Genomic DNA, 25,361 nt, shown 5'->3' with positions numbered 1-25,361 from the left:
CTGTTTTGCATGGATTTCTGATCTGATGCCAGCCTAGGTTGCTTAGCTGCTCTGATAATGGCAGCTAACATGATAGTCTCTGCTGAAGCAGAGCTGAATATTTTGGCTATGCTTACTAGCATGATAGTTAATTTCTGATCTTTCCATGCTGAGCTTAAAGCTGAACAGTGTGCTTAGCTTTTCTCCTGGAAGGGAGTTAAAAAGCAGGATGCTGAACTAAGTTGAAGATGTCCAAGTATGATCTCCAGCAGCACCTTGTAAGAAGAGTAAAACAGGGAAACCAGAACATCCAGTGCTAGGAAAATGGATGTATGAATAGACTGATGATGGGAAATCACATCTTTCCATTCTGGGTTGCTGATTTGTATTTGGAACACAGAAAGGCCAGCAGATGGCAAAATCCATATGAAATAATCCTGATGGGATTTTGGTTCAATTCCTAATGAACAAACATACTCATATTACTGCAGTTATACGAATTGGCACCATGTTTGGGCAGCAATATCAAAATGAAGGACTGAGTGGGTTGTGGGGACTGAACTACTTATTCACCTGGTTTCTCAGGAAATAATGTTGTTTTGGGAGTTCTGCTTGTGTATCTGTGTTCGTGTCCCAGTTTACACTTGAATTCATTAGCCGATTTAGATAAAATTGGACAAAAGATTAAGAGCCAGGGGATACCAAGTCCCTTATAAGCACAAGCAGATAGATATACAGAGAGCAGGACTTTATTGGAGGCTTTACTGCAATGTGAGTTTAATGCTTATGAGACAACAAATGAGAGAGGAGAAAACACGTAGGAGAGAGACGTGGTGACTCCAAGTAGCAAAAAGCTTCAGTCAGAGCTTGCTCTTCATTAAAGAATCCAACAAGGAGATATAAAGTGGTGGGAAAGTAAGCTTTGCTGGCTGCTCCTCTCAGAATTATGTCTCTTCCTTCGAGCTTCCTCCAGATGCAATATGTGACAAAAGGATGAAAAGAGAAGAAAGAGACATTTACTATTTCCTGGTCTTTACAGGCTATGTAGACAGAGGGCAACAGTATAGTGCCTATATTCTGTCACATTTTTAAGCACTTAATTCCATTGAAGAATGAGATGCCACATGTATGGATGCTTTAAAGCCTCATAATAGTTCCTCAATTTACTCCCATAATTTGTTCCTCTTATTTTCTTAGTGTGTTTAAAAAGACTGTATTGCAGTTACTCTTTGTTTGAGAGAAGAATCTTCTTCTCCTTAAAACTCAGTTGGCACTGTTTGAAGTTCTTAAAACAGTGGGAAGTACTTGCACTGCTATTCACATGTCAGTGGGCAGTTTCAGTTTATGCTAAAAATTATATACTAATCTCCTTTTCTGTCCCTCCCATGCAGATCTCCCAGTCTTTGTTGGTGTGGGGATTAAGCTCTGAAGGAGTCCTATTTATATTAGTTGTTTTGAAGAGGATTTATGAGGGTAATAGTGTTAAACATGAGCATGCTGAGATTGCAGTTTCAGGGCTGCTTATATACCTGGCATTTCAAAAAATCCCAATGCTCCTTCCTCCCCTTGTCCATTTTATATTTGTCACTTTTGAACACTTGGATATTACAGTTTCATTTGCAAGCAACTTGTTATAATGTATAATTTTTGGGACTGCTTTGATCTTGTCTAGGCCAGTGACCCAAGTACCTATGAGCTGATTCAGAAAATACAGAGACTACAGAAGCAGCTTATCAGCAAGACAGGTGAAGTGATAGAGAAAGAATTGCTTCTTCAGGTACTGCAGCAGCATTATTTTATTGTATCTTATTAACATATTTTACTTATCCTGCCTTTTCTGTCTACTCAGATGCGTTTCTTTAATGTTATTTAAATGTATGACTCTGAATTTCTTTTGCATGCCCCTTATATAGCTTTAGATGGCAGCACTGACTCACTGAAAGAGAACAAATAGCCTCTGATTAGTTTATTTTTATATTCTGGTTACTGATACCTGGACAACTATTGAAGAGAAAATTGACTGATTTAGTTTATTCATGTCATAGATTAATCTTCAAGTCAGTGTTAGACTGGCTTTTTTGTGCATTTAAACATGCCTGTTATGACCAGGACATGAAGGAAAACCCTTGTTTGATTCTATTTGTTCTTAGATTGGCTTTTGGCAGAAGGAATCCTACAGAGTTTGTGTGGGTTAGATATGCTGATGTATGGGCCATGTTTGACTTCAAGGTCTTTGTGCTCAACTTTGCCAAAAAGTGATAGCTTATCTTTTTTCATCTGCATCAGGTGTCTCCTAACCACAGTGATGCCAACAAGACTTATATTGTAGAATCAAGGAGAGACTGCATTCCTGTAGTGTAAACATTGCTATCAAATATATCAAAAAAGGACTGTCTTTGGGCTTCAAACTGGGAATTTTGTCTCTTTTTCTCTGATGACTAGAGATAGCTACAGTTTGCCAGCTCTAGATATGATTTTGGTCTTAAATACCCTCATAGTCTTGATCACTCAATGGAGAGTAGAATGTGGCCTGAAGCTCCTTCTGTCTTGAGGACAAACTTAGCAGATGTTATCAAGACAGAGTTTTGTCTCTCTTTATGGTTTTGTAGGAAAAAATAGATTTGCAATTTCATTTGAAGGTAATGTATGGTGTATCATGCCTTTGCTTGGAAAAATGTGGGAGCTGAGGGGTACAAACTTCCTAGTTTTCCCCATGTTGTGTTTGATTGCATAAATCTCATCTCCTCACTCTTAGTTTTCCTCATCCACAACTTGTCTCATGACAAGGGCATAGCTATTGCATGTGTCTTCTTTAAAATGATCTTAATTTCTTGCTTTTATGTGTGTGGGGCCATCTTGTCAGAAAATAGGATATTTGTTGAAGATGAAGCTTGTGAATGTCTATGATTTCTGTGTGTGCATATTATGTAACTTAAATTCCCTCATATCAAATTGTAGTAATAAAATAGAGTGCAAAAAACTAAATTGATTTAACATTAAGTATTAAAAGCCCCTTTAGAATTTAGAAATAACCCACTACTGGAAATGGTTGAGCCCAGTGTCAGTGGCCTGCAGTTTGATTTGTAGGCTATTCACGTTGCTGCATCCTCATGCAGAGCCATAATGTTTGAATAAGGGAGAAAATTCTATTTGTATTTTATTCACTGTAGTTCTGTCTTCTGGCTGTTACTTTTTCTTTTTTTTTTTTTTTTTTTTTTTTCCCAAATGGTCTTTTAAATAAAAGCTGGTTTATGCAGGGAGCAATGTTTCAGGATTTTTCAGGGTGTTTCAGCTGGATATATAAATGGAAATTTTTGCTAAGCAAGGTTCACATTATATAGAACCATGTAGAAAAGCATCTGCTTACTTTACCTGCTCCTGTTGTGTATTTGATCATAGCCTTTGTATTAGCTCTTTCACTATTTCTCACTTGTTAGTTCTATAGAAGTGATTCAGCTGTAAAAGCTTGCTACAATCCGTGCTATGTGATTAAAAGAATTATTCACTATATTTCAGTCAGAAAATGTTGATTGCTGACAGTGCTGGAAAAACCCAGCTTGACTCTACAACCCCATATGAAAATACCTTTCTTAACCTTTTGGCAGGGCATTTTTTGTACATTTTTTGTACCAGACATTTACGGAGAACTATTGAATATGCAACATAGTGAATGTTGTTGTTTTTTTAGAATGACTTTTCAAACACTTTCATAAAGGTGTAAAAAGATGTTCCATATTATAGAAATTGTTAAACTCTTTGCGTGTTTCTGATTTATCTGTGCTCTGTAGCCACAGAATCTTGAGTTATAACCAACCAGCTCTCATCCACCAAGTAAGGATATCCTGAGACTCTCAAGAGCAGCTGCAAAGCAGGGGTTCATACTTCCTCATTTAACTCATGCATTCTCATAGTTGTGAGCTACTGTAAAAAAAGCTGTCTTAAAAATCAGATCCAAAAGTAACGTCTTAAATACTCATGGTCAATAAAAATCCAATGGCAAAAATTGCCAAACATAGGAAATGTTACATCAGGGATAGCCAACTTCCATGTTTGAATTTGTGCAGTTGAAAGACAGCATTTTTTGGTTATTTTCTAAACTCTTTAGTAATACTAAAGGTCTTTGGAGAGAAATACTTTGCGTGTTAACCAAGGCATTTCAATGATGGGTGAAGGTCTTTGTGAACAATGTGGTATGAGTCAAATGTGTTGTGTAGCCGTAAGTTATAATTATTAATAAACAGAAGTGCTCTGCTGAACAAATCCTGACTGCAAGAAATAAACAAACAACCAAAAAATCTTGCTCACTTTATATAAGGGGCAAATCCCTCACGTCACTGGAGCTCTACTGCTCTCCTGCATACTGAACAGTGATGTGGTAAACTCACAGGGCAGTGTGTTACACTGGTAAGATTATGATTTATGTGTTTGTAGGAACTTATCCCTTTAAAACTGAATTACGCACTGCTTTATTTGTTTCAGATTTAGTTCTTTCTTTGCAGAGTGAACGCCTCTAATTTGATTTTATGTCTGACTGAGCAGAATTTTATTCAGCTGCACGTCTTAGAATGGATAACAGTGGGGACATTTACATTCTAAGTCAGTTACCTCCACTGTCAGTCATTTCAGAAGATTGTTCAGAAATGTAGAAGAGAGATGTGCAACCAAGGTTATTTGTGGAGGGAGGCAAAGGCAGATGTTTCTCATTTAACCAGTGTAGTAGTGAAAGTGTTGTTCTTCTGTGCAGATATATTATTAATAACTATTGTTTTAAGTTGTCAATGATCAAAGACTAGGATTGGGCAGTCAGAATGTGATGCTCCCAGGCTGTTAGTGTCTTGAGCTCATAGTTTCAAAGAGTGCAAGGGCAAAAGGCATGATTAGCTCATATATGTGACTCAGAGATTACAGTCAGATAACACCCACATGTCCTTGTACTAAGCCAAATTTTGAACTAAGTTTCAGTCTCCCTGAAGAACTGATGGTCCCACTGACAGAGACTATGAGGGGGATGCAGCTGTCTCCAGTATAAATTAGCAGAGTTTCATTTCAGGTAAGATACAGGGAGGAGAAAGTGGAAAGGACTTTCTCTGTGACCTTGGACAGGTTACTTAACTTTTTCATGCCTCACATCAAGTAAAAAGGGAATAAAATAATTTCCACTTTTATAGTGGTGTGTGAATGAATATATTAGAGACATGACTCAATTCAGGAGTAACAATAGCTAGCTAAAAACTCAAAATAGGCAGATGTTTTACATCATTTGTGCTAACTTGGTAGCAGAGCTGTTCTATCCAATTTGAAATTTTTGTTGCTATAGTGTCTGAACAGATATTTAACCATCTTTATTTCTCAGAGCTAGTACTATGGTTTCATAAAGAAATCTACTTTAGAACAGTGTGTCACCATGTGGGTTTATGCAGGCTGGCAGCCACTGAAATAAAAGTTTTCTCCCAGCTAACGGAGGAGCTTTGGGATTTGCTTCCATGTATTTGTTATACAAAATTTTTCTGCCCATTTATTGTATAAAATACTTCTTTTTTCAATCTTGTACAATATTTTTCAGCTCTGTTCATGAAAGCCTAATCCTCATGAAAGTAATTTCTTTCCCTAGCTTGGTAATTTATGAAGAATGCTTCTCCTATGCTCTTCGTTGCTTCACAGTGCTGGTGTAGCTTCCACTGTACAGCATGCAATATGGAAAGGTGTGCTCAGATGCCAAGTGGGAGATTTTTTCATCAGACAGCCTGCTGGGGAAAAAAGAATACACTCTCACCTGCTTTGATGATGTTATTCTTGAGGCCCAGTTCAGTTAGCTATTATCTTCAAAACAGCTGAGGTTTACTTTACTCTCTCGAATTTGGCATTTATATATTTTTGGTGCCAAGTAGAGATTCTACTTAGATTTGAGAGTATAACCTACTCACATGTTATGTGTAGAGTAGATAGTCTGAGTTGGGGATTTTTTATTTTAGAAGAATTGTCTATTTTCATAAAAATAACTACAATTCACTTCAGGAAACTAATGACTGTAGAATCCCTAAGAGTCTCTTTTGACCTGCTCATTATTGTTTCTCTGTCATGTTGCCTTTAGAGAGATTTTAGCAGAGGTAGTTTGGGAGAGTGCTTTGTGTGGATTGAAACTTACAGGTGAACTGCAAAATCCACTGCCAAAATACAATCCTTTCTTTACTGCTCCTTTATCATGTATATATAAAGTCAACCTTTTGAAAGGATTTTTCCATCTGAAAATGAAAAGGGAATTTTTTTTTTTTTGCCTTTTTTTGTACTTTAGTGGGGCTTGGCTCTTTTCTATCTCTATTTCCTGGAGGATTTGACTTCCTCTGGAAGCACTGGATTAATGCCTATCTTGTGGCTGAAGCTAGCAGTTTTCTCAGCCCTCAGTTAAAGGGGTGACTATATTGAGCTTTCAGCCTTTTCTATGCTTAAAAGTACCATTCCTACTGGCAAAAAAGTCAATTTTCTGATTTAGCTTCTACCAGCTCTTGAATGGCAGAAGACTTTCTTGCCAGTATAGTTGCATCTAATTGCATAGCCAGGAGCTGGCATAGCCATGTAGCTACAAAGAAAACTGCACCACTAACTGAGAAAGCTGAGCTGGCAAAACTTCTAACCATGGATCAAATGGTTCCTGACATGGGACACACACACAAAAAAAAGGCATAAAAATGCTTTTCAGTCCTTAAAAAAACCCAACTGTTGTTACGTATTTTAAGGAGGAGTAGAGACAGAAAACAGTACCTGGTGGAGTGTGGGTTTTGAGTTTATGACTCCAGTTCTAAGTTGGTGGCCAGAATTTATAAAGGGATTTATATTGTAATATAGAAATGAGAAATACAGGACTCAGCATTTATGTTTTGGCTTTCAGTTGGGTATGAATCATTGTAAAAAAAAGTTTACTTCCCCAATACTCTGCAGAATTAGGCACCCGTGTGTCAAGACACACTGTAAGAATTGCCTTGATTGAGAATTGAACTGTAACGAAAACCTCGGTTCTTTTTTCAAATGAAAAAATAATGTATTTCAGTAAACTCTTGGTGTAACCTGGTAGCAACTAGTGGTGACCAAAAAATACCTAATTATCAGGCTAGTATTTTGATGTGCAACAGTCTACTGAGTCAGTGCCATCAAATTTATTTCAGTCCAGTGCTTTGAATCTGATTTGTGCTGAAGTCTCCAATGCAATATGAAGTGACATATAGAGGTACTTAATGCATCGAGTCATCCTTCTGGACTACTAATTCAGGTTTTTTCATTCTTGTGCTATCCTTTTCCTTTTGTTGTGCTTGAAATATTCATTGCTGAGCTAGGGCTTTGATTGGGGATTTTAACCTTGACTGTAAGTGGAAATATTTTGTATTTGCGTATTGGTGTTAAGTTGAAGGAATAGAGTCTTTTAGTGATTCTGTGGCCTGGCATGATGATTTCTCTGTCCAATTAGAATTTCTCTAGTGCCTTTTGTTCTACCACTGGTATTGTTTTTCCAATTAATGTAATTATTTATTTTAAAACTGATTGTGTATCCAGTAGGGTTCTGAGTAGGGTAGAATCACACTGAGAAAATTGTAGAATTGTTGTATAAATTCTCAGTGCAACGTACCTGGGCTGGTATGCAATCCTGTGATGACGTGGTAAGTAGCCACATCTCAGAAAAAGGAAAGAGTCATCCATATGAAAGTCTATTGAGGGTCTACATATCTACCTGAAGGTTTTATGTAAGCCTCAAGAATTCAATAGGGATTTGAGGGATGTTCAGTTCTTGCCCTAGCTCTCTTCAGAAAGGAGATTTCTATTTCTGCATATTTTGAATATGCTTCTTGGCACATTCATTTATTTTAGCCCTTCTAATCTCGGTCCATCTAGAATTAGAAGATGTTCTATGCTATAGAAACTTAAAAACACACTGACATTTACATTCTTTCCCTCCTCCCACATATGCTGCAATTCAAATGGAAGAGAATAAAGTCTTCCCAGGAAAATAGCCTTCTTGGGTTTTTTTTTGTTTGGGATATGTATGCTTGAACAGAGTTTTGAAAAACCAGGGTGGAAAGATGCTGATGACTGTAGTGTAATCTGGTAAAAATAATCAGCTGCTCTTTAGAGTAAGAAAATAGTTTTCCAATAAAAATAGTGCAAATATTTCTGGCACTGGGAAATGGGAGGCAAAGCAGATTACTTAGTGATCAAAAAAGCACACATTTTTGGTGAAGAATTTTCTTAGTGGAAGAGTTTAATTTCTACTCAATCTTTATGGAACTACATAAACAAAATAGATTTCCCATGATATATGGTTTTGGACAGAAGCAAGGTGCAATTTTATTAGAGAAATTAGAAGAACACAGATCAAAATAACTTCTGAGGAACTGCACTGTCTTTAGCTGCTCTAATTGTGTTTTAGTCAGAAATATTCAGGTGTCATTTACAAATGTAAGGAAGTTGCAGGTGGAGAAAAAGTTGCTCAGGGTTTATAGGTGGCAAATATACATTAATGAATGATCTGGTTTTTAAGTTTTTAGGGCAATTGGTATATTTACTTAGGTTTGTGCTAGAAAGAGAACTCCAGTGGGTCATGAAATGCATCCCTCCCCATCATGCAAGACTGATTTAATTACCTAAATACCATACTTGATAGATGAATGTCAAGTATAGATTTTTTTCCTACGGTCTAATACATGCACTCCCAGTCCATGAATTTTCACGTGCATGAGAGAGATTGTTGGCTTGAGAAAAATGTGGTTTATGATTGTGACTTTTCTCCCATGCTTCTAACCTGCTGCTGTAGTCTAGCCCTGGAAAAGAGAGGAGCAGATGTGTTGGCTATTCGCATGGTGGTCCTGGATGCCTAAGATACTGGGTTTAATTTTTGTTTATCATTAGGAGTTTTAGCGAATTTTGGCACTTCATTTAACAACTTTTTCTATCCAGACCCTTTTGTAGAATGAGAAGAGGATCACTGCCCTGGCTGGAAACAGTACTTTGGCATAAGTACATTAAAGATTTAACTGCATTCAGATGCTGAAAGGAGGAGCCATATAAATACCCAAGGTACATCATCAGTGCTAACTGATGCAATTTGCATCTGAAAAGCAGAAACAGTGATCACCAAAGTATTTTATTCAAATGTATTGTGTCTGGTCTGAACCCAGAAATTCTGAGCATGGATGCCTTGTGCCATTAAATTTGAAATAATTTTTTAAGTGGTCCATTCCTGAAGTTAGACAAAATTGCCATTAGCTTCACTGATAGTTCACTAGAATAAAGCTTCAGTAAAAAGTTCAGGAATTATTTCAGGAAATAACAAATAGCTGAAAACAAACTTGTTTACTCCTCATGCCTTTATTCAGCAAGTATCTGGGAAGGAAATAAATCTACTGTGCACCCCAGGGTAAAGTATATTAATCAACCAGTTATCTTGTTAAGGGAAAGTAAATGACTTGCTGTGCTGACTGAATACATTGCAAGGCACAAACGGCCGCAGCACCGTTAGCAATCTCATACTGACTGCCAGCCGTCCCGAAGCTGCTAGAGAAGTTAAAATACCAGAGGAATGCAACAGCAGTGTAGCAATACATTCACAAGCCCAAATCATATATGTGGCCTAGCACCAGCTGCAATCTTTATTGTTCAGGTGTACACACTGGCAGGCTTTCTTTCATTAAGGCAAAGGTATTCCACTCCTCTCTCAGCGTGCAAGATATCCCAAACAGCATCCCAAACAGAGATGGATTATTTTCTGTGATAGTTACAACAACAAAAAAGGACTTTCCATGGGAACAGACTAGGTTTTACCTATTTCAGATCACATATTTTCATTTCTATAGCAGAGTGAAGGGTGCAGTTGTTGAGAAAACACATGCAGAAAGATGCAGCACCTCTAAGGTTGTTTTGGGGCTGTTAGGGGCAGGCAGTTAGAGTCACTGTGATGTGTTTTTTTAAAAAAAGTAGCTTAAAATTGGACAAATGAGGACACAAACAGGTGTAGAAAGAATTATGTTCCTCTATTCTTCACTCTGAGACAGCCAGACATGAGCTGCTGAGTGCTCAGAAGCCATGAACCCCATGCAGGGAGACTCTCTGCCAAGTAGGGTGCGTCCATCACCCAGCAGCTCCACTTCTCTAGGCTTAGAGTGCAAGTCTTCCTGTGCCTCTCTTAAAGCAGACACAGCTATAATCTTGAAGAGAGGATGTCACACTTGGGCACAGCACTTGTCTTTACATAAACTGTAGGATTCCCTCTCTTTCCTTTTCCTTTATTCCTGTTTCTGTTTCTTTGAAGTTTAAAAAGCTGGCAGGGAGAGCTGAAACAGAACTCCTCAAAGGATAGCAGAGGGTCAGTTCTAATTACAGTGACTGTGAAGGAAGCCATATACTAAAATATACATGATTTCAGAATTGCTGTGTGTTTCTTAGATGTACTGTTATTTCTTAATAGGTTATAAAGTGTAACAGGAGATCGCTCTTCCTTCCCTGAGGTACTTGGCAATATGCAGAGAACCTCTGCTGTCCTGTCAGAAAGATGTGCGCAAGCTTTACCACCTTGTTAGACAGGTATTTGTATGTTTAAGTGGTGGCTTGACTTTGAGACAGCTGTTCAGAAGCAGCAATTCCAGGAACACCAAAGGACTTGAAGCAAAGTGCTCTCATCTTTCAGCAAAATCTAAGGATCAAAGTCAAGCAGATTATTAAAGAGCTGTAGATGCCTGACTTACAGGTAGGCATTTCTAGAAGCAACTCTACAGTTTCTCTGACCCTTCAAGGTCATCTGTCAGATCAACCAGAAGTAAGAGCAGAAGCTGGCTCTGCTGGGAATCCCCATCCCAAGCCTGCAGGAACAGCTAATCATTAACAGCAGAGCTGTGATAATTCTCCTTTGATTAATCTGATATTTTAAAAATCTAAATGACTATTGCATAGCTAAAATATATGATGTTACATGATATTAAAATACAGGTTCTAAGTCAAATAGTCTACATTTAAAGAAGAATTATTTTTTTTGTTTGTAACCCTGTAGATAGTATTTATGAGCCAGTTAAAGGTTCCTCATTGTTTGCTTTGTAGACTTACTAATTTAGAATATTTATTTAGACTCTTTGTTGATAAGATTTGTATCAACCTCTGAATCTCCTCCAGAACATGTTAAGACAAGTTGGTATTAGAATGTGAAACAAAGGTTTGTTTAGAGCTCTCTTCAGTCCAACTGCCAAGCTGCAGGCACTGTGGAAATAGCTGGAATCTTTACATCAATCCATGCCATGTCAAGGGTAATTCTTACCTTCAAGGAATAGCTACTTTTTTTTTTTTTGTGTGTGTGTGTGTGTGTGTGTGTGTATATGTGCATATGTGTTCCTGTTCACAGGAGAGCATAAGGGGATAATTAATTAATCATCTTCTGCAATGTAAAGTATAAACACTGTGATTAAATCAGCTACTTTGATTAATGATTTTATAAATGCTTGTGTAATGTCAGTAGTAAAAATGGAGTTGCAGCTGTTATTTTGGCAAGAGGCACCAATGTCATCTTCTTCTGAAACATCGTTGACCTTGTGTCTCAGAGTTCAGAAGTTGAAAGGAGAGGATTATACGTAACTTAGTTGTTTATCCATTGGAAAAAACAAACAAACATGTTTTCCCACATACTTCCTAAAAAAGATACAATAGTACCAGTAGCTGCAGCTGCTGCTGCTGCTACTACTACTACTACTATGTTGCAATTGTACTTTAGCTGGAACTAAAGTACTTTGTACTTTTGTACTTTGTTGTTCCTGGAAGATAGTAATAATGCAGCATTCAGCTCTTACTGTTACAAAAAAGAGTCAAGGGTGAAGGCCTTAGAAGATGCTCCGAGGTGTTTTTTCTTCTCCCATTAAGCTGTCTTGAAAATGCCAGTAAGTTTGGTGCATCTGCTCTCTGCCAAAGGAAACAGATTTGCTCTTGACCAGCATGATTATCAACTGGAGGGATAACTCTTAATTCTGATTTACTTTAACTGCTAGAGTGGTGCAAACTTCACCAAATGATCCTGGCCTTTCCTTTAGGCTGGTGGCAGCATTTTAATGAGAAAACCCCAAGTGTCTCATGCAGTTTTAGTGTTGCCACATTAGGAAAGGATTTTGGTGTCCAATTTCAAATCTGAATTAATTCACCCAACAAAAGACTCACATTGGACAGATAAAGGAGGGTCTAGATAATGATGACAAGCTGTTCTAGGGAACTCCATGCTTGCAAAGTTGTTTGCTGATGGATGTGAAATAGGCAAGAAAGAACAGGAGCTTTTGAAAGTTTATAGTGTACATTTCTCACAGTGTTGGAGGCAACTTTCTTTTATTGTTATAAAATTCGTGAAGGTTACTGTATGCTAATTTTTTCTACACCTCATAAAACTTTTAATCATAGATGTCCTGAGCCAACAGCTACTCTATTAGGTATACACTTACATACAAATAAGTGTGCACATTGTACAGGTAAAATGACTATGACTAGATTTGTGTGTCTATATATATATTTAATACAGATTTCAGTGTTCTGTTTAACACTTCTGAAAATGGATCACAACCCCTTAAGGATGCTCTGCTGCTGTGTGGCATCATAAACAAAATGGCTCTGGAGTTCAGCATAGCACTGACATTTTGGTTATAATGCCAATAAACAAGAAACCCCCCCGTGGCACATTGACTGACTTGTTTTCCTCACCAAAGCTATAAGGAACTGGAATGTGCTCACAGAGTTACTGTGTTTCTTTCTCCACCTTACTAACTAAAATATGGAGTTTTAGCAAGGTTCAATGTATTGCAGTTTGCCACCATACATAACATTGCACCCTCTTGCTCCACACCTTTATCTTGTTATGGGTTTTTTCTGTAGCTCAGTTGCTGAAGACAGGAGATAACATAAATCAAATTTACTTGGAGTAAAAGGGTTTGGGATTTTTTGTGTGTAGGTTTTTTTTAATAATGAGTGTGATAGAAAGCTTTTGGTGCACAATAGGATTTTTTGGGTGTCTGGTGGAGAAGGTTGTTGGTGTGCTGCTATGCTGAGTAAATTTGTTGAATTATCTACTTGGAAAGACAAGCTGATAAAAACGAGGAAGCTGGGACTTCATGGCCTATTTCTGCTGTGAATACATCTTCATTAAATGTGTGGTCATCTATCGTCTCTGGCTCAGAATGATACCCTGGTCTAGCTAACAAGATGGGTTATTCCAGGAGTTTCCTAGTGTTATGGTGAGGGAGAAGATGATATAAAATGGGTTGTCATCTTTAGAGCTAATACCAAATGCATTGATCTATTCCAGCATTGCTGACTGCCTCCCACTCCTTGTCAAAGCAGTGAAATGCTTTGGTGTCATTTTGGGAATGTGTCTGATGGGAGTGATATTCCCTCTGGCAGGCTACAAGCAAATCGGGCTGTGCTGGTCACCAGCAATATCTTCTTTTGATGTAGAATTGTGCTGGCAAAAGTGATGCTTCTTGCTGTAGACAGAGCCAATTCGTGACCACCAGTGTCCTGAAGAATCAGTTGAAATTTGCCAAACACCTGCCAGTCCTCTGCAAAAAAAAATTACTTTTTCTTAATTTGCTTTAGAGCAAGCAGGGCAGGAGAACTCAAGGTTCTGCTTGAGACAGCAGCTAGTTAAATTTAGGGGAAAGCAACATTTCCTCCCCTCCAAATTAAGAGGCAAGAGACTTAGAGATGCAGAAACATATTGTGGCTGAGCCTAAAGAGAGGTCGGTGGGCTCTTTGGAGCTCCTCTGGAAAACAAATCTAAGACAGAGGAAGGGATGTTCTAAAAATAATGTGGAGTTTTATTTACACACTTTTTACAGCAGGTATTCACAGAGGTGCTGAAATTCTTTTTGGAATGGCTGAAATTTGACTGCATCCCTCAATCTGAGTCTCCCAGTGTACCCTACATACACAAAATGAATGTGCCCTCATTTGTCCACCATCAGCTTGGCTTCATTTATACCATAAACCAATGAAGCTCACTGACAGGCTGAGAGAGTTGGGGAAGTTCAGCCTGGAGAAGAGGAGGCTCTGAGGAAACCTCATAGTAGCTTTCCAGTATCTGAAGGACCTATAGGAAAGCTGGGGAGGGACTTTTTACAAGGGCGTGTAGAGATAGGACAAGAGGTAATAGTTTTAAGCTGGAAGAGGGTAGATTTAGGTTAGACATTAGGAAGAAATTATTTAATGTAAGGGTGGTGAGACACTGGAACAGGTTGCCCTGGGAGGTTGTAGATTCCCTCTCCCTGGAAGTGCTGAAGGCCAGGTTGGATGGGGCTTTGAGCAACCTGTTCTAGTGGGAGGTGTCCCTGCCCATGCAGGGGGGTTGGAACTAGATGATCATAAATGTCTCTTTCAACTCAAACCATTCTATGATTTTGTGACATTATGGATTCAGTCCTACAGTCAAACACCTGCTGAATTCCATGGGTAGGATCACATAAAAAGCTTTGGTACTGGCCTAGACCTGATAAGAAGACATGTACATTCCTCTTAGCAGTGAGGGCTTTACAGCAAGAACCTGGCATTACTGAGAGGTCTGATGGATCTTCCTTCACCTCCTCAAGAAGAAGAGTAGTGCCTTGCAGCATGTTTGTGACTTTAAGTTCTCTTCATCTCAAGAATGCTTAACTCTGGCAAGATGTATGTTGTGATTGCAGCCTGGTACAAGGACGGAGGGGAGTGTGTGTGAGGGAGGCACTTTGGGACAAGCCAAAGAAACCCACCTTACACATGCTATAATGGATTGACTTATTGCTGCCCAATGGGTGTAGCATTTTAGGTAGCTTTTTCCTTGACATCATCTGCACAGCCACCAACAGAAATAAGTAGAGTTTACTGACTTCTACTTTGGACAAAATAGTGCTAACTGACTTCCTGTAGGCACCAAACAGATCAGCTTACATCTTGTTTTTTAATTGCTGCTACACCACTGATCATCATTGCTGACTTATGGTTTTCTCATCAGCGTCAGGATGCCTTGTCCCCATTTGGCCCCATTGGGTTCTCAGGCATTTTAAGGAATGCATATGCATTTCACCTATTTCCAAACAAAAAAGCAACGGAGGTCCATTTTCTGGGGGTATTAATTTATGCACTACAACTGAAAGCTACTTTGAATATAACTCACACATCAGACAGCCCTAAAGGTCTTTCTACATGTTCTGTGCTGTATCTGGTAACTGGCTATTTAGAAGATATTCACATGTAATACACACTGCACAGCTTTTCTATCCTTAGAATACAGCTAGAGTATTGTAGAAGCCAACATTTTTTATTATTTTGTGCTGTTATTTTCCCTGGGAATTCCTTATTTCTTCCATGTAGAGATAAAAGTAGCTGCTGTAAGCAGGGCATTTTTGGTGGTAGTTTCACGTGTAACTTATGACTGACTCTGGTCCTTGAGTTGTAAAATAATAGTGGTTTGGGTTTTTTGCATCCACACCTTGGGGTAAAATGTCAGAACTTACAGAAATGCTAACCTGTGAGTATGAACTTTTGCTGCTGAGGAAGGAAGTATCCAGGATTTTCTTGTACCTTTTTGCTGACATACGGTGTTCTAACCCAGTGACAAATTAATTGACTAGATGTAAAAGAGATGGACAGTGCTTAGCCAGGAAGGACAGGATATGCATTATAAGACAGCTGGTTCTGCCTCTGTTGGATAATGGAGACAATATACATTGGACACCTAACGAGTCTCTGTTGCATAAGATAGATTCTCCTTATAATAGAATTGAACACTTTGTCTCTGAACAGGGTTATTATACACACCATTGCACAGTGTTTGAAGAGCCTGGTTGGCCCTTGTAGAGGGTTAGGAGAGAAATAAATTGCAAAACAATTGTACATAAGACTTTCAATCCATCAGCTGCTCCATATTTATCCAAATTACCGTTACACTCTTCCAAATTACAAATCTGTGATACATTCAGGAGTGGAATGTTAATACTGACTGGCCAGATTTTGACAAGGCAGATTTTTCTTTTGCTGTTGTTCTTAACTTGCAGTAACATCTTGCTTCCTCAGGAAGAAAAGGTGGTAGTGGAAATCACTTGTAGTGACTTAACAACTCTCTACTGAGAATGTCTTTTCAATCTAATTTTTGCCCCTATGCAAATTCCAGTCTGAACTTCAGGAGGTTTTGAATTTTCCAGAGATAAACTGTAAATAACTTAATTTATAAGGAACTCATCAGTAATATTCAGAGTTTATGGGCAGTGCCTGCGAAAGTAAGTTATGATTTGAAGTGGTTCAATTTTCAGGTCCTAGCTTGTGACCATTATAGTGCACAGTTTTCAGAAAATCCTGAAGTCTAAAAACTCCAGATTCCTTATGCTCTTGAAGACTGGACACCTAGAATTTCACATATTCAAAATAATGAGCCACTTTTCAAAACCCTGGCTCAATCACTAAGCAGGGCCAAATGTGGTGATTCTAGGTGATATGATGGCACCATTTCACACATTGACAGAAGGATTCTGTCACAAGAGTTGTAGACACAGCTTATAAATAGACAGCAAAAAGGTTTTTTTCTCAAAGACAGTGTAAGTAATTACCTGTCCTACCTGCTACTTGGCATTTTTATCTTCTTCAGTTAAATCTTTTGTCTTCTAGTCTGACTTCCAGTCAAAGAACTCTCCTTTTTAATTCCATCTCTCCAGGTACCAGACAAGGATGGGATCTTGCTAAATAATGTTAAATAAAGATCTTAGTCTGACAGGGTAGGTACTAATAATATTGTAATGTGCAAAACTATGAAGGTGGCTTTGTTCAGTGCTTTATTCCTCAGACTGAAAACAAGTACATCCTCAAAACACAGTAGATACCAAGATTTCAGTATAGCTGTGGTTTCTGTTTGGGCATGGTTATATCCAATATGCCTAATATATCCATGAGCATACTGCTCTAACATAAAGGAGCAGGAGACACATGACAATGAGAAACTACTTGGTGGTAATTGTGCTAGTCATAGTTGTTGCTGCTTATACTTTCTTTCACTTCCCATAGCCCCCGAAGTTGAACTGGAAAGTTCTATGTGTGTGTGTATATGTGCTTTGCGGGATTTTCTTTGGAAGAAGTTAATATTTTGTACAATCTTTCCCTGACATTTCTATAGCCTGCTCACATCCTGTTGGGTGAAGCTATGATCCTTAATGTAAGGCAGTGTGGCTTATAAGAAGAAAGATTGTGGTAAGCACAGTTAGTAGTAATTAATTTCTCACCATTGGATACTTTTCCAGTGACTGTTTTATGTTCTCTGTGGTAAAGCATGCTCACTGATGATAGTGTTTTAAGAGTATTTCATTTGTGGTTCAAAGTAGCTGGATGTTTCTCTTAATGAGCTCTCCCACTACTATCACAACAACTTTAAATACCTTATGGCTAGTGAGGAAAGACTGACACACAGGCAGATTTGTTTCTGCAAATATCTTCCTGATTGAGTTGCATTTTTCAGGAAGTTGATTTCATCACAGGTTGCGCTGCTGCTATATTAATTTTATAAGAGCTTTTCCTTTTGCCTCTTTCTTAGGAAAAGGAGAGACTGTATGTGGAACTGAAGCATGTCTTGGCCAGGCAGCCTGGTCCTGAAGCTGCAGAACAGTTGCAGCTCTACCAGCACACTCTTCGAGAGAAGACAAAACAGCTGAAAGTAAGAGATGCCCTTTATCTCTGGCTGAGGGGCTGTCAGGATGGCAGAACAACTTCACCAGTGATCCTGGGGAGCAAGGTTTCAGGAAGATTTTTTATGATCAGTATGCATGTCTTAGTATATTAGATCAGGAAAACAAGATTAATACCGCCTCTCCCCAAGGGAGAACCAATAGCATTAGAAGAGCTTTATTCACATTATACTAATTTGTTTCATTAAAATAGAGGAAATGTCTTATTAGAATGAGTGTGCAGCACAGTGCTGTAAATGCTTTCTGTGTGCAGGCATTCTCGGACACCAGTTTTCTATTAAGCTTATCCTCCTCTTCTCTTGAGTTGTTAAGATCTTTAATTAGAAAAACAAAGCCATTTTGTTTTCTTTTTAAACAACCAGTGGGAATGTATTGAGAATCCAGTCTTATATTCTTGTTATTTCTCTTGCAATGCATATATTAGACTTCCAATTTTTATAGGGATGACAGGAGTAACCTGTCCTAACACCTTGTCACTAGAAGGGAGGGTTTCCTGATTCTGAAGGAATCTTGTGGGAAACTTTGAAAGGATGATATTAAAAGTGACTCTCATAGAATAAGCTGATCTTCCCTTGTTTGTGCCTGCATGAAAGATCAGTCTCCCCAGGAGTTCATCTACTTCTACAGTTCCTCTCTCTGTTGAAGTCATCATCTCCTGTTCACTGCATCATAATCACGTCTATACTAACCACGAGGAAATAAATGCAGGAGCAGATGGGCCCTTAGGAAACAAAGAGGCTGTTATGCAAATCTTAGCTTTCCGTAGAGAAGAAAAAAAATGTAGAAAATGCGAAATAGAAGCCAAACTTTAGCTAAACTGAATGTGGTTTGAAGTTTTCCATACGGTTCCTGTTTGTCCTTAATGCGGTCAATTGCTTCTGTGCATTTCAGGCACAGCATGTTGTAGCATACTGGCTTGCATGCCATTTTGTGGTGCCAGGGCAAGCTATTCTCCTTCTTAAAGAAGGAATACACACTATGCATATTGCTTCTTTTTGAAAAAATGTACTGGTTCACATGCAAGCAGCATTGTACTTGTATTTACACTGCCTGGTAGTATGTTGCCTGTGTGAATTTGATGACTTCATGTAACAAAGTGTATCCCTGTGAATAAAACCCATTGCTATTAAATAAATCCCTGCTTTATTTTGGGTTTTCACCCAGATTTGTGTCCCTGAACATTAATAGTTAATGTATGTATTAATACCATTCCATATGGTATTAATGGGCGTATTTTACATGTTTTATTGTGTTTAAATGGCATAGCCTTAATTTTGTAAATTGTCCTTAGGTCAGCAGAGGTGACAGGTGATCAAATGAACCATCATGAGAGAATTTAAGATGTGATGGAAAATAGTGATGTGTTTTATCATCAAATGTGAAAGAAAATAGTGCTTGTAAATGTGTTAACATGTATAAATGAAACTAATATCTCTTGTTTCTGCTTTTTGCCTTTTGTTAGTCTTTGTCCTCAGAATTGACTATGTATGAATCACAGTGCCAAGGATACAAATATGAAATTGAAAGACTTGCCAGCGAGCTTCTGAATGTGAAGAAGAAATATCTGGCTCAGAAACGCAAGGAACAACAGGCCAAGTATGGGAAAGAACATTTTCCCATAACATTTCTATGAAACTTTCTGCATGAACTAGAGGGTTTTTAGCCCCTGCTTTAGCTGTTTGATATAATATTGTTGCCTAATTTTCCTGAATGTTATCCCTCATATTACTTCAGTCTGGTCTAGATTTACCATGATGTATGGCCAGGAGAAGAACATCCAGCAGAGATGTTGCTGACATGTTCTGCAGTCCAGTTAAATTATTCATAGCGATGAGATGGTGCCTAGAGGGTACAAATTAGTGTCTGGTCTCTCATGTCTAATGAGAGATCCTCAGGCATTATGAGGACCTCAATGCATTTTACAAGTTATAATGAAACAGCATCTTACATGGGGGATAACCTTTCATCAGGTGGCAACTACATAATCCTGGTGTAAGAGCAATGTTGTTGTTTCCAAAATGTGGTAGTTCTGATTGATGACTGTGCCCTCTGGTGGGAGGTATCATTGCCAATGGTTGCAGAGAAGAGCATTCTCCATCCACTTCTTGTTCCCTTCCTACATCCAGATGGAGGAAAGTGAGCAATGCTCAGAGTCTGGCTTTGTCAGACATCCTACCCTTTTGACAATAGAGCCTAAGAACTTTTTTGTAGATGGTTGTTGGCTCTCCTTAACCAATAGCAGTTTGATGACACCTCCCTGCTACTCTCAGTCCACAGCTGAGCATTTAGCTGCTCCTCTTAGAATTGTAGAATCAGTTTGGTTGGAAAAGACCTTTAAGATCATCATGTTCAACTGTTAACCTATCACACTGCCAACTTCACCACTAAACCATGTGGTTTAGTGGTAGCACTGTACCTACATGTCTTTTAAAAATCTCCAGGGATGGTGAGTCCACCACTTCCCTGGGCAGTCTGTTGCAGTTCCTGACAACCCTTTTGGTGAATAAACTTTTCCTACTATCCAATCTAAACCTCCCTGGGCACAACTTGAGGCCATTTCCTCTTGTTCTATTGCTTGTTGCTTGGAAAAAGATACCAAACCTCACCTCACTCCAGCCTCCTTTTCAGGTAGATGTAGAGAGTGATAAGGTCTCCCCTCAGCCTCCTTTTCTTGTAACTACACAATACCAGTTCCTTCAGCCACTCCTCATAAGACTTGTGCTCCAGACCCTTCACGAGCTTCATTACTCTTCTTTAGACATGCTTCAGCACCCCAATGTCCTTCTTATAGTGAGGGGCCTAAAACTGAACACAGCATTCAAGGTGCAACCTCACCAGTGTTGAGTACAGGGGGACAATCTTGTTTAAAATAAAATTACTAGGATCTTAGTTGCCCAATTTCTGGCCCATTCAAGTGACCTCATTTGCAGAGACTGAGAGGTGAGTCTATTTGGATAGTCTCCAAGCTGGGACACCAAAACTATTAGTCTCTTCTGAAAACTGAGTTATTTGACATTTCTTTCAAAGAGAAGTTTCTTAGATTTTTTCAGTCAGATGACATGATCAGTTACCATTTTTTTCTGTTTATGCCTTTTGTCTTTCCACTCCTTTCCATCCTCATCCTGTCCTTTCCTCACACACCAAAGCCAACAGTTCTCTGTGTTGCTGAGTATAATTCAAAGCTGCCCGTCTCTCTTCCTTTATCATACTTCAGCCAGCAAACAGTTTTGATGACTAAATTAGCAAAAGAGTCAGTGATAAACAGTGACTTTTGTCCATCTGCAAATTGCATAATGTTACCTTAATGTTTGGAATTAGCAACAATTGTACAGTGCTAATGGCCTTCCTGGAGCTTTAGGATCAATATGTGAGGCTACCATAAAGCCTGATAATCCATTTCCAGCAGCTAAGTATCCTCTTCACATTAGTTTTAATGCTTCCATTTTGGACCCTGGCATAATGTAGCTTTCTGTTAATCAGATTAGAAGAAACTCACCCATGTTTTGTTGTTATATCTTACCTAGAATTAATTCCTATCATAGCTATTGAAAAAATTAAACTTGTTAGGGGCATAACTGCTTAAAGTAAAACAAAAGTATTGTGTGAGGTGAAGGTGACTGAACTTGGGTCTGTTAATCATATATAGTTTGTGGTGCAGGTCAGTTAGTGCTGGACTCATTACCCTCTTGATAGGTTCAGGATAATCTGCTATTAGTGCAGCTTGTCAGGTTGTTGTTCATGTGGCAGGCATGACTGTAGTCTGATGAGCATGGTGTCTTTGTGACATCTGTGTTTTGGAAGCACATTCAGATGCTGTTAGTGGTGTTTTCTGCAGAACAAAAGCATTTCATTGCCCCTATCCCAGGCTCAGAGCTACCAGATCTGTGCTGTCAGCCCTGATTTGTGCTACTTTGGTCTTTGTGGCAGCTGAGAGGCAGCCAAGTGCTTGGCTTTGCTTTCCTCTGTCCCTCATTGTTTTGTTCCCAGTCAAACCTGTTGGACCACAGCCTGCTTTGAAGGATATGCACGCCTTGAAGCATGATTGGGCATATCAATCCTTGATAACTGCAGCTTCTATAATCTCTAGACTGTGCTTTGCATTGCTCAGCAGCAGTGCAAGGGAAAGGGTTGCTGTGCAACCTGGCTTCTCCAAACTACCATTTGTGCGTGACATGTCTGCTGCTTTCTGCAATAGAGGGAATCTTTTGTGCAGCCAGACCCTTCCCCAGGGAGTCCTTCACTCCTGACATGCAGCCATTCCACACTCAGACTGGGCTGGGCAGGCCATGCCTGGTGTGTAGATGCTAGCCAAAGAGCAAGGGACATTTGATTCGTACAACCTCAGGTTGCTCTAAATCCCAGCTGACACAAAACCACTGACTTGATCTCTTATCACACTGGCTAATGTTAACATAATGTCTGAAATAAATGTGGCTAGTTTTGCTAATAAAATGAGGATCCGGTCAGAACAACAGCATTAATAGCATTATTGACTACCCTGGTACAAAAGGGAATTAATACTCTCAGATAACCTCATACAAAGGTATCATCTAAAGCTTTTATTGATTTGCAAAAGACAGTTCTAGTTTGTGATTTAAAGTCTTGGTACTGAACTAATGCAGCTTTCTGTGGGAAACTGAGGGAATCTAATGAGGAACAACAGGAATTTAGCATTGTTTTGTGTTCAAGCTGCAAATCCAGTGTTTAAGATTTTGGTTGTGAATTTGAAATCTTTTTCTACTCTCACATTCTGAATGTCTTAGGCTTCCTTTTTCTTAGTCTTCCTGTTCATCTGCTTCGTGCACCTTTTCTGCCTCACTGCTTGTCCGAGTTGCTTCCAGCACCACAGTTCCAGTTTGACCTTGATAAGGATCAGCAAGAAAATATGAAGCTTAAATCCACACCAGAGGCCTGATCCTGCCATCCTATATATGTAAATAACTGCAGTGAGGGATGTCAGTAGCTAGGAGCTTTTGCATGTGGTTGCATAATATATTTTAGTATTCAGCTGCATAGGATTTTCCATACTGATGAACACATCTGTTGGCTTTTTCAATGGAAGCATGAGAAAGAATGATCATGGACTCTTTATTATTTTTTCTCCCCAAAGTTGGAAGCCCAATAGTGAGATAGGATGAACCACCTAAATGTAGCACCTTAGGTTTTAAGTGTTGTCAGCTGGCACATCCATTAATGTTACTCTGATATAATTAAAAGCATTTATAAATGGTTTTCATGGTGAAGTTCATCTGTACCATCTTTTGCCTATTCTCCCACCTCTGTATGAGTTAAATTTGGAAAAGGAAGCATAGCTAGTCATCTTACAAGGTTTCTCTGAGCCTACTCCTCTCCAAACACAGATATTTAGGGACAAAGAGAAAAGTATTAATTCCAGGAAATATTTTATTTTCCCTTGCTTGGGAATGAGAAAGGATGCTAATGTGACAGGACTAGATTTTGCAAAAGCCTGGCTGGACTCATGTTTGTTTCTCAGTCTCGGTGACTGTAAAATAGAAGTAATGGCACTGACCTTCTTTGGAAAGCCTCAAGCCCTCTGCTGTTATGATAAACTGGTACTTCATAAAGTTCCACCTGGTTAATTTTAAATATCTCAGGACTTTTCTCTGAAACCTCAGTGTATGTCACAGCACACTTGAAATACTGCCCTCTGTATTTGTCCTGCTGTGCTTATCTCCTCAGCCTCACGGGAGGCCAACCAGCTAACACCTGTTCCCTCTTGAGGCAATCAAATTCAAGCCCTCCTGAATCCTCAGACAGAGCAACTTCCTGGGACTATTAGTGCACCCACAGCACACTGTTAGTTTTCTGCAAATGTCACAGGCAGGGTAATTATCACTAGAACGTTGTTAAGATGTGAAGACAGGTAACGCTATTTATTCATTAAAATTCAACAAAGAAAAAATATCTCCTCATTGTGCCTTTGATGAATGTAGCTGTTTGTTGGAAATCAGGGACATACTTGCTAGAATGGAATGGTGATTAGAAATCTGAAGTCACAGAGCTCATGTACAAACTTGCTCTAATGAGGTGCTCTGACCATTTTGGGGAGTCACACAAAGAGAGCTCATTTATTTATAATTTTTAATAATTCCAAAACACATCAGTAGGCTTGTAATTAGATCTAAACAGACACCTAGTCTTGACAGTTTAGCCAAAAAGGCTTTAATCAACAATTTTTAAATGATCTTTTGCTATGTGGTTGCATCAAAGGAACTCTGGAGGACACAGTTTTCCTTAGTTTGTAAACATCACTGGGTTGCAGAATGAAATATTTGCTTTTCTTTGTTTCTATTCAAAGGGAGAAGGAGCGATCCTTGACCAACACGGAGCCTGAGTTTCCACACCACAAGCCTGACGTTCCTCGCTTCACTGGAGGGGGCTTTGCTGTCAGCAGACCCCTTCCCAACATTACAGCTTAGGAACGGACTCATCATCACATTCCTGTTCCCAGTTTCTTGCTAAACTCTGTTGCTGGGTTGTTGGAGAAACTGTAATTTTAAAAGAAATTCAGAGTCAACTTTCCCTCTGGAACCACTGTATTGCCTTCAGAAAAGGACATTTTATAGTGGAATTAATCTCATTTTGGTTTACAAACTGTGGACAAAGTCTGTCCATATGATGCCAGCACAAGCTTGCACTGGTGTAACTGAATAGTGGAGACCATGCAGATGTTTCTTCTTCAGTACTGTCTCTGTTTAACAATGTGACACCACAAAATGCCTTAATATGTAGTTTTATTTCCCCTCTATCTACCTCTGTTGTAAGCACTCACTTCATTTATCTTCTGACTCAAAGCGCCTGAAAGAGATGAGAAAACAGAAAAGAAGAGAAATTAATAGACTGCTGTTTCAAACCCTACTGAGCAAATGCAAAATTAACAAGTCTTGACTTAGATGTACACATGTAGCAGCTCTTTATGCAAGTGGTATATAATAGGGTTTATGCAGTGTTTGCTGCAGTTGTTAGTAAGATCAAGGAAGTTTGGGTCACAATGTACATTATTAAGACTGCAATTCTGTTTACTCTGGTAGACACAAAGTGACATAATTATGTCTGTTCAGCTGGGAAGACTGTGCACACTGACTGGGACAGGCTGTTCTCCCACATAAGTCCTTCCAAGCAATTCAAACGTGGACTCAAAACATGGCAAACTTTGCTCTTTAATTTCTAGACACTTGGGCATTTTTGTAACTTTCAGAAATTGTTTTTGTAATACAGCAGGAGCCCTCCAACCTTTTCAGCTAAAAGAGATTTAATTACCATTCATTAACAAGTGAAATAACAAAGTCACGGCATGAGGTGCTAAAGTATAGAAAACTTTCAAGCTGTAAAAGGAAATGTTTTTAAACTGATTTGTACATGGAAGCTTTTTCCCAGCCTGGAGGATAAAAAACTTGTCCAAAGAGATATGCTAATAAATATTTCACATGCACAAAAAAAACCCTTTGCAAAGATTTTGTTCTTTCCTTTGGTGGAATACATAATTAAATATTAAAGCTACTGTGGGAAACTTTTAATGGAAGTGTTTAATTCAAAAGAATCAAGTTAAATATGACAGGGATCTACTTTGCTTTTACATTGGGGACCAGAACACTTAGTCATCAGATCCATTGTATTTTTCTTTTTGTTCCCAAAATAGCTGTTATTGCTTTTTCT

The 25,361-nt window shown here is 38.8% G+C and overlaps 1 protein-coding gene across 2 annotated transcripts in view; it reads left to right on the top strand.

The window, feature by feature from the left end:
* The window catches only part of CFAP58 (cilia and flagella associated protein 58), a 58,160-nt gene extending 33,041 nt beyond the window's left edge, over window positions 1-25,119 (top strand). For both annotated transcript variants that reach the window (XM_051619513.1, XM_051619514.1), the window contains exons 15-18: window positions 1,652-1,756; window positions 17,534-17,653; window positions 19,147-19,280; window positions 24,004-25,119. In XM_051619513.1, coding sequence (XP_051475473.1) covers window positions 1,652-1,756; window positions 17,534-17,653; window positions 19,147-19,280; window positions 24,004-24,124 — 480 coding nt within the window. In that variant the 3' untranslated portion in view covers window positions 24,125-25,119. The remainder of the gene's footprint in view (window positions 1-1,651; window positions 1,757-17,533; window positions 17,654-19,146; window positions 19,281-24,003) is intronic.
* Window positions 25,120-25,361: the final 242 nt, after the last annotated feature.

The sequence above is a fragment of the Apus apus genome, chromosome 4 (genome assembly GCF_020740795.1).
Source record: "Apus apus isolate bApuApu2 chromosome 4, bApuApu2.pri.cur, whole genome shotgun sequence".
Lineage (NCBI taxonomy): Eukaryota > Metazoa > Chordata > Aves > Apodiformes > Apodidae > Apus > Apus apus.
Note: the sequence above shows the minus strand (reverse complement) of the source record. Positions and strands in the feature narration are given on the sequence as shown.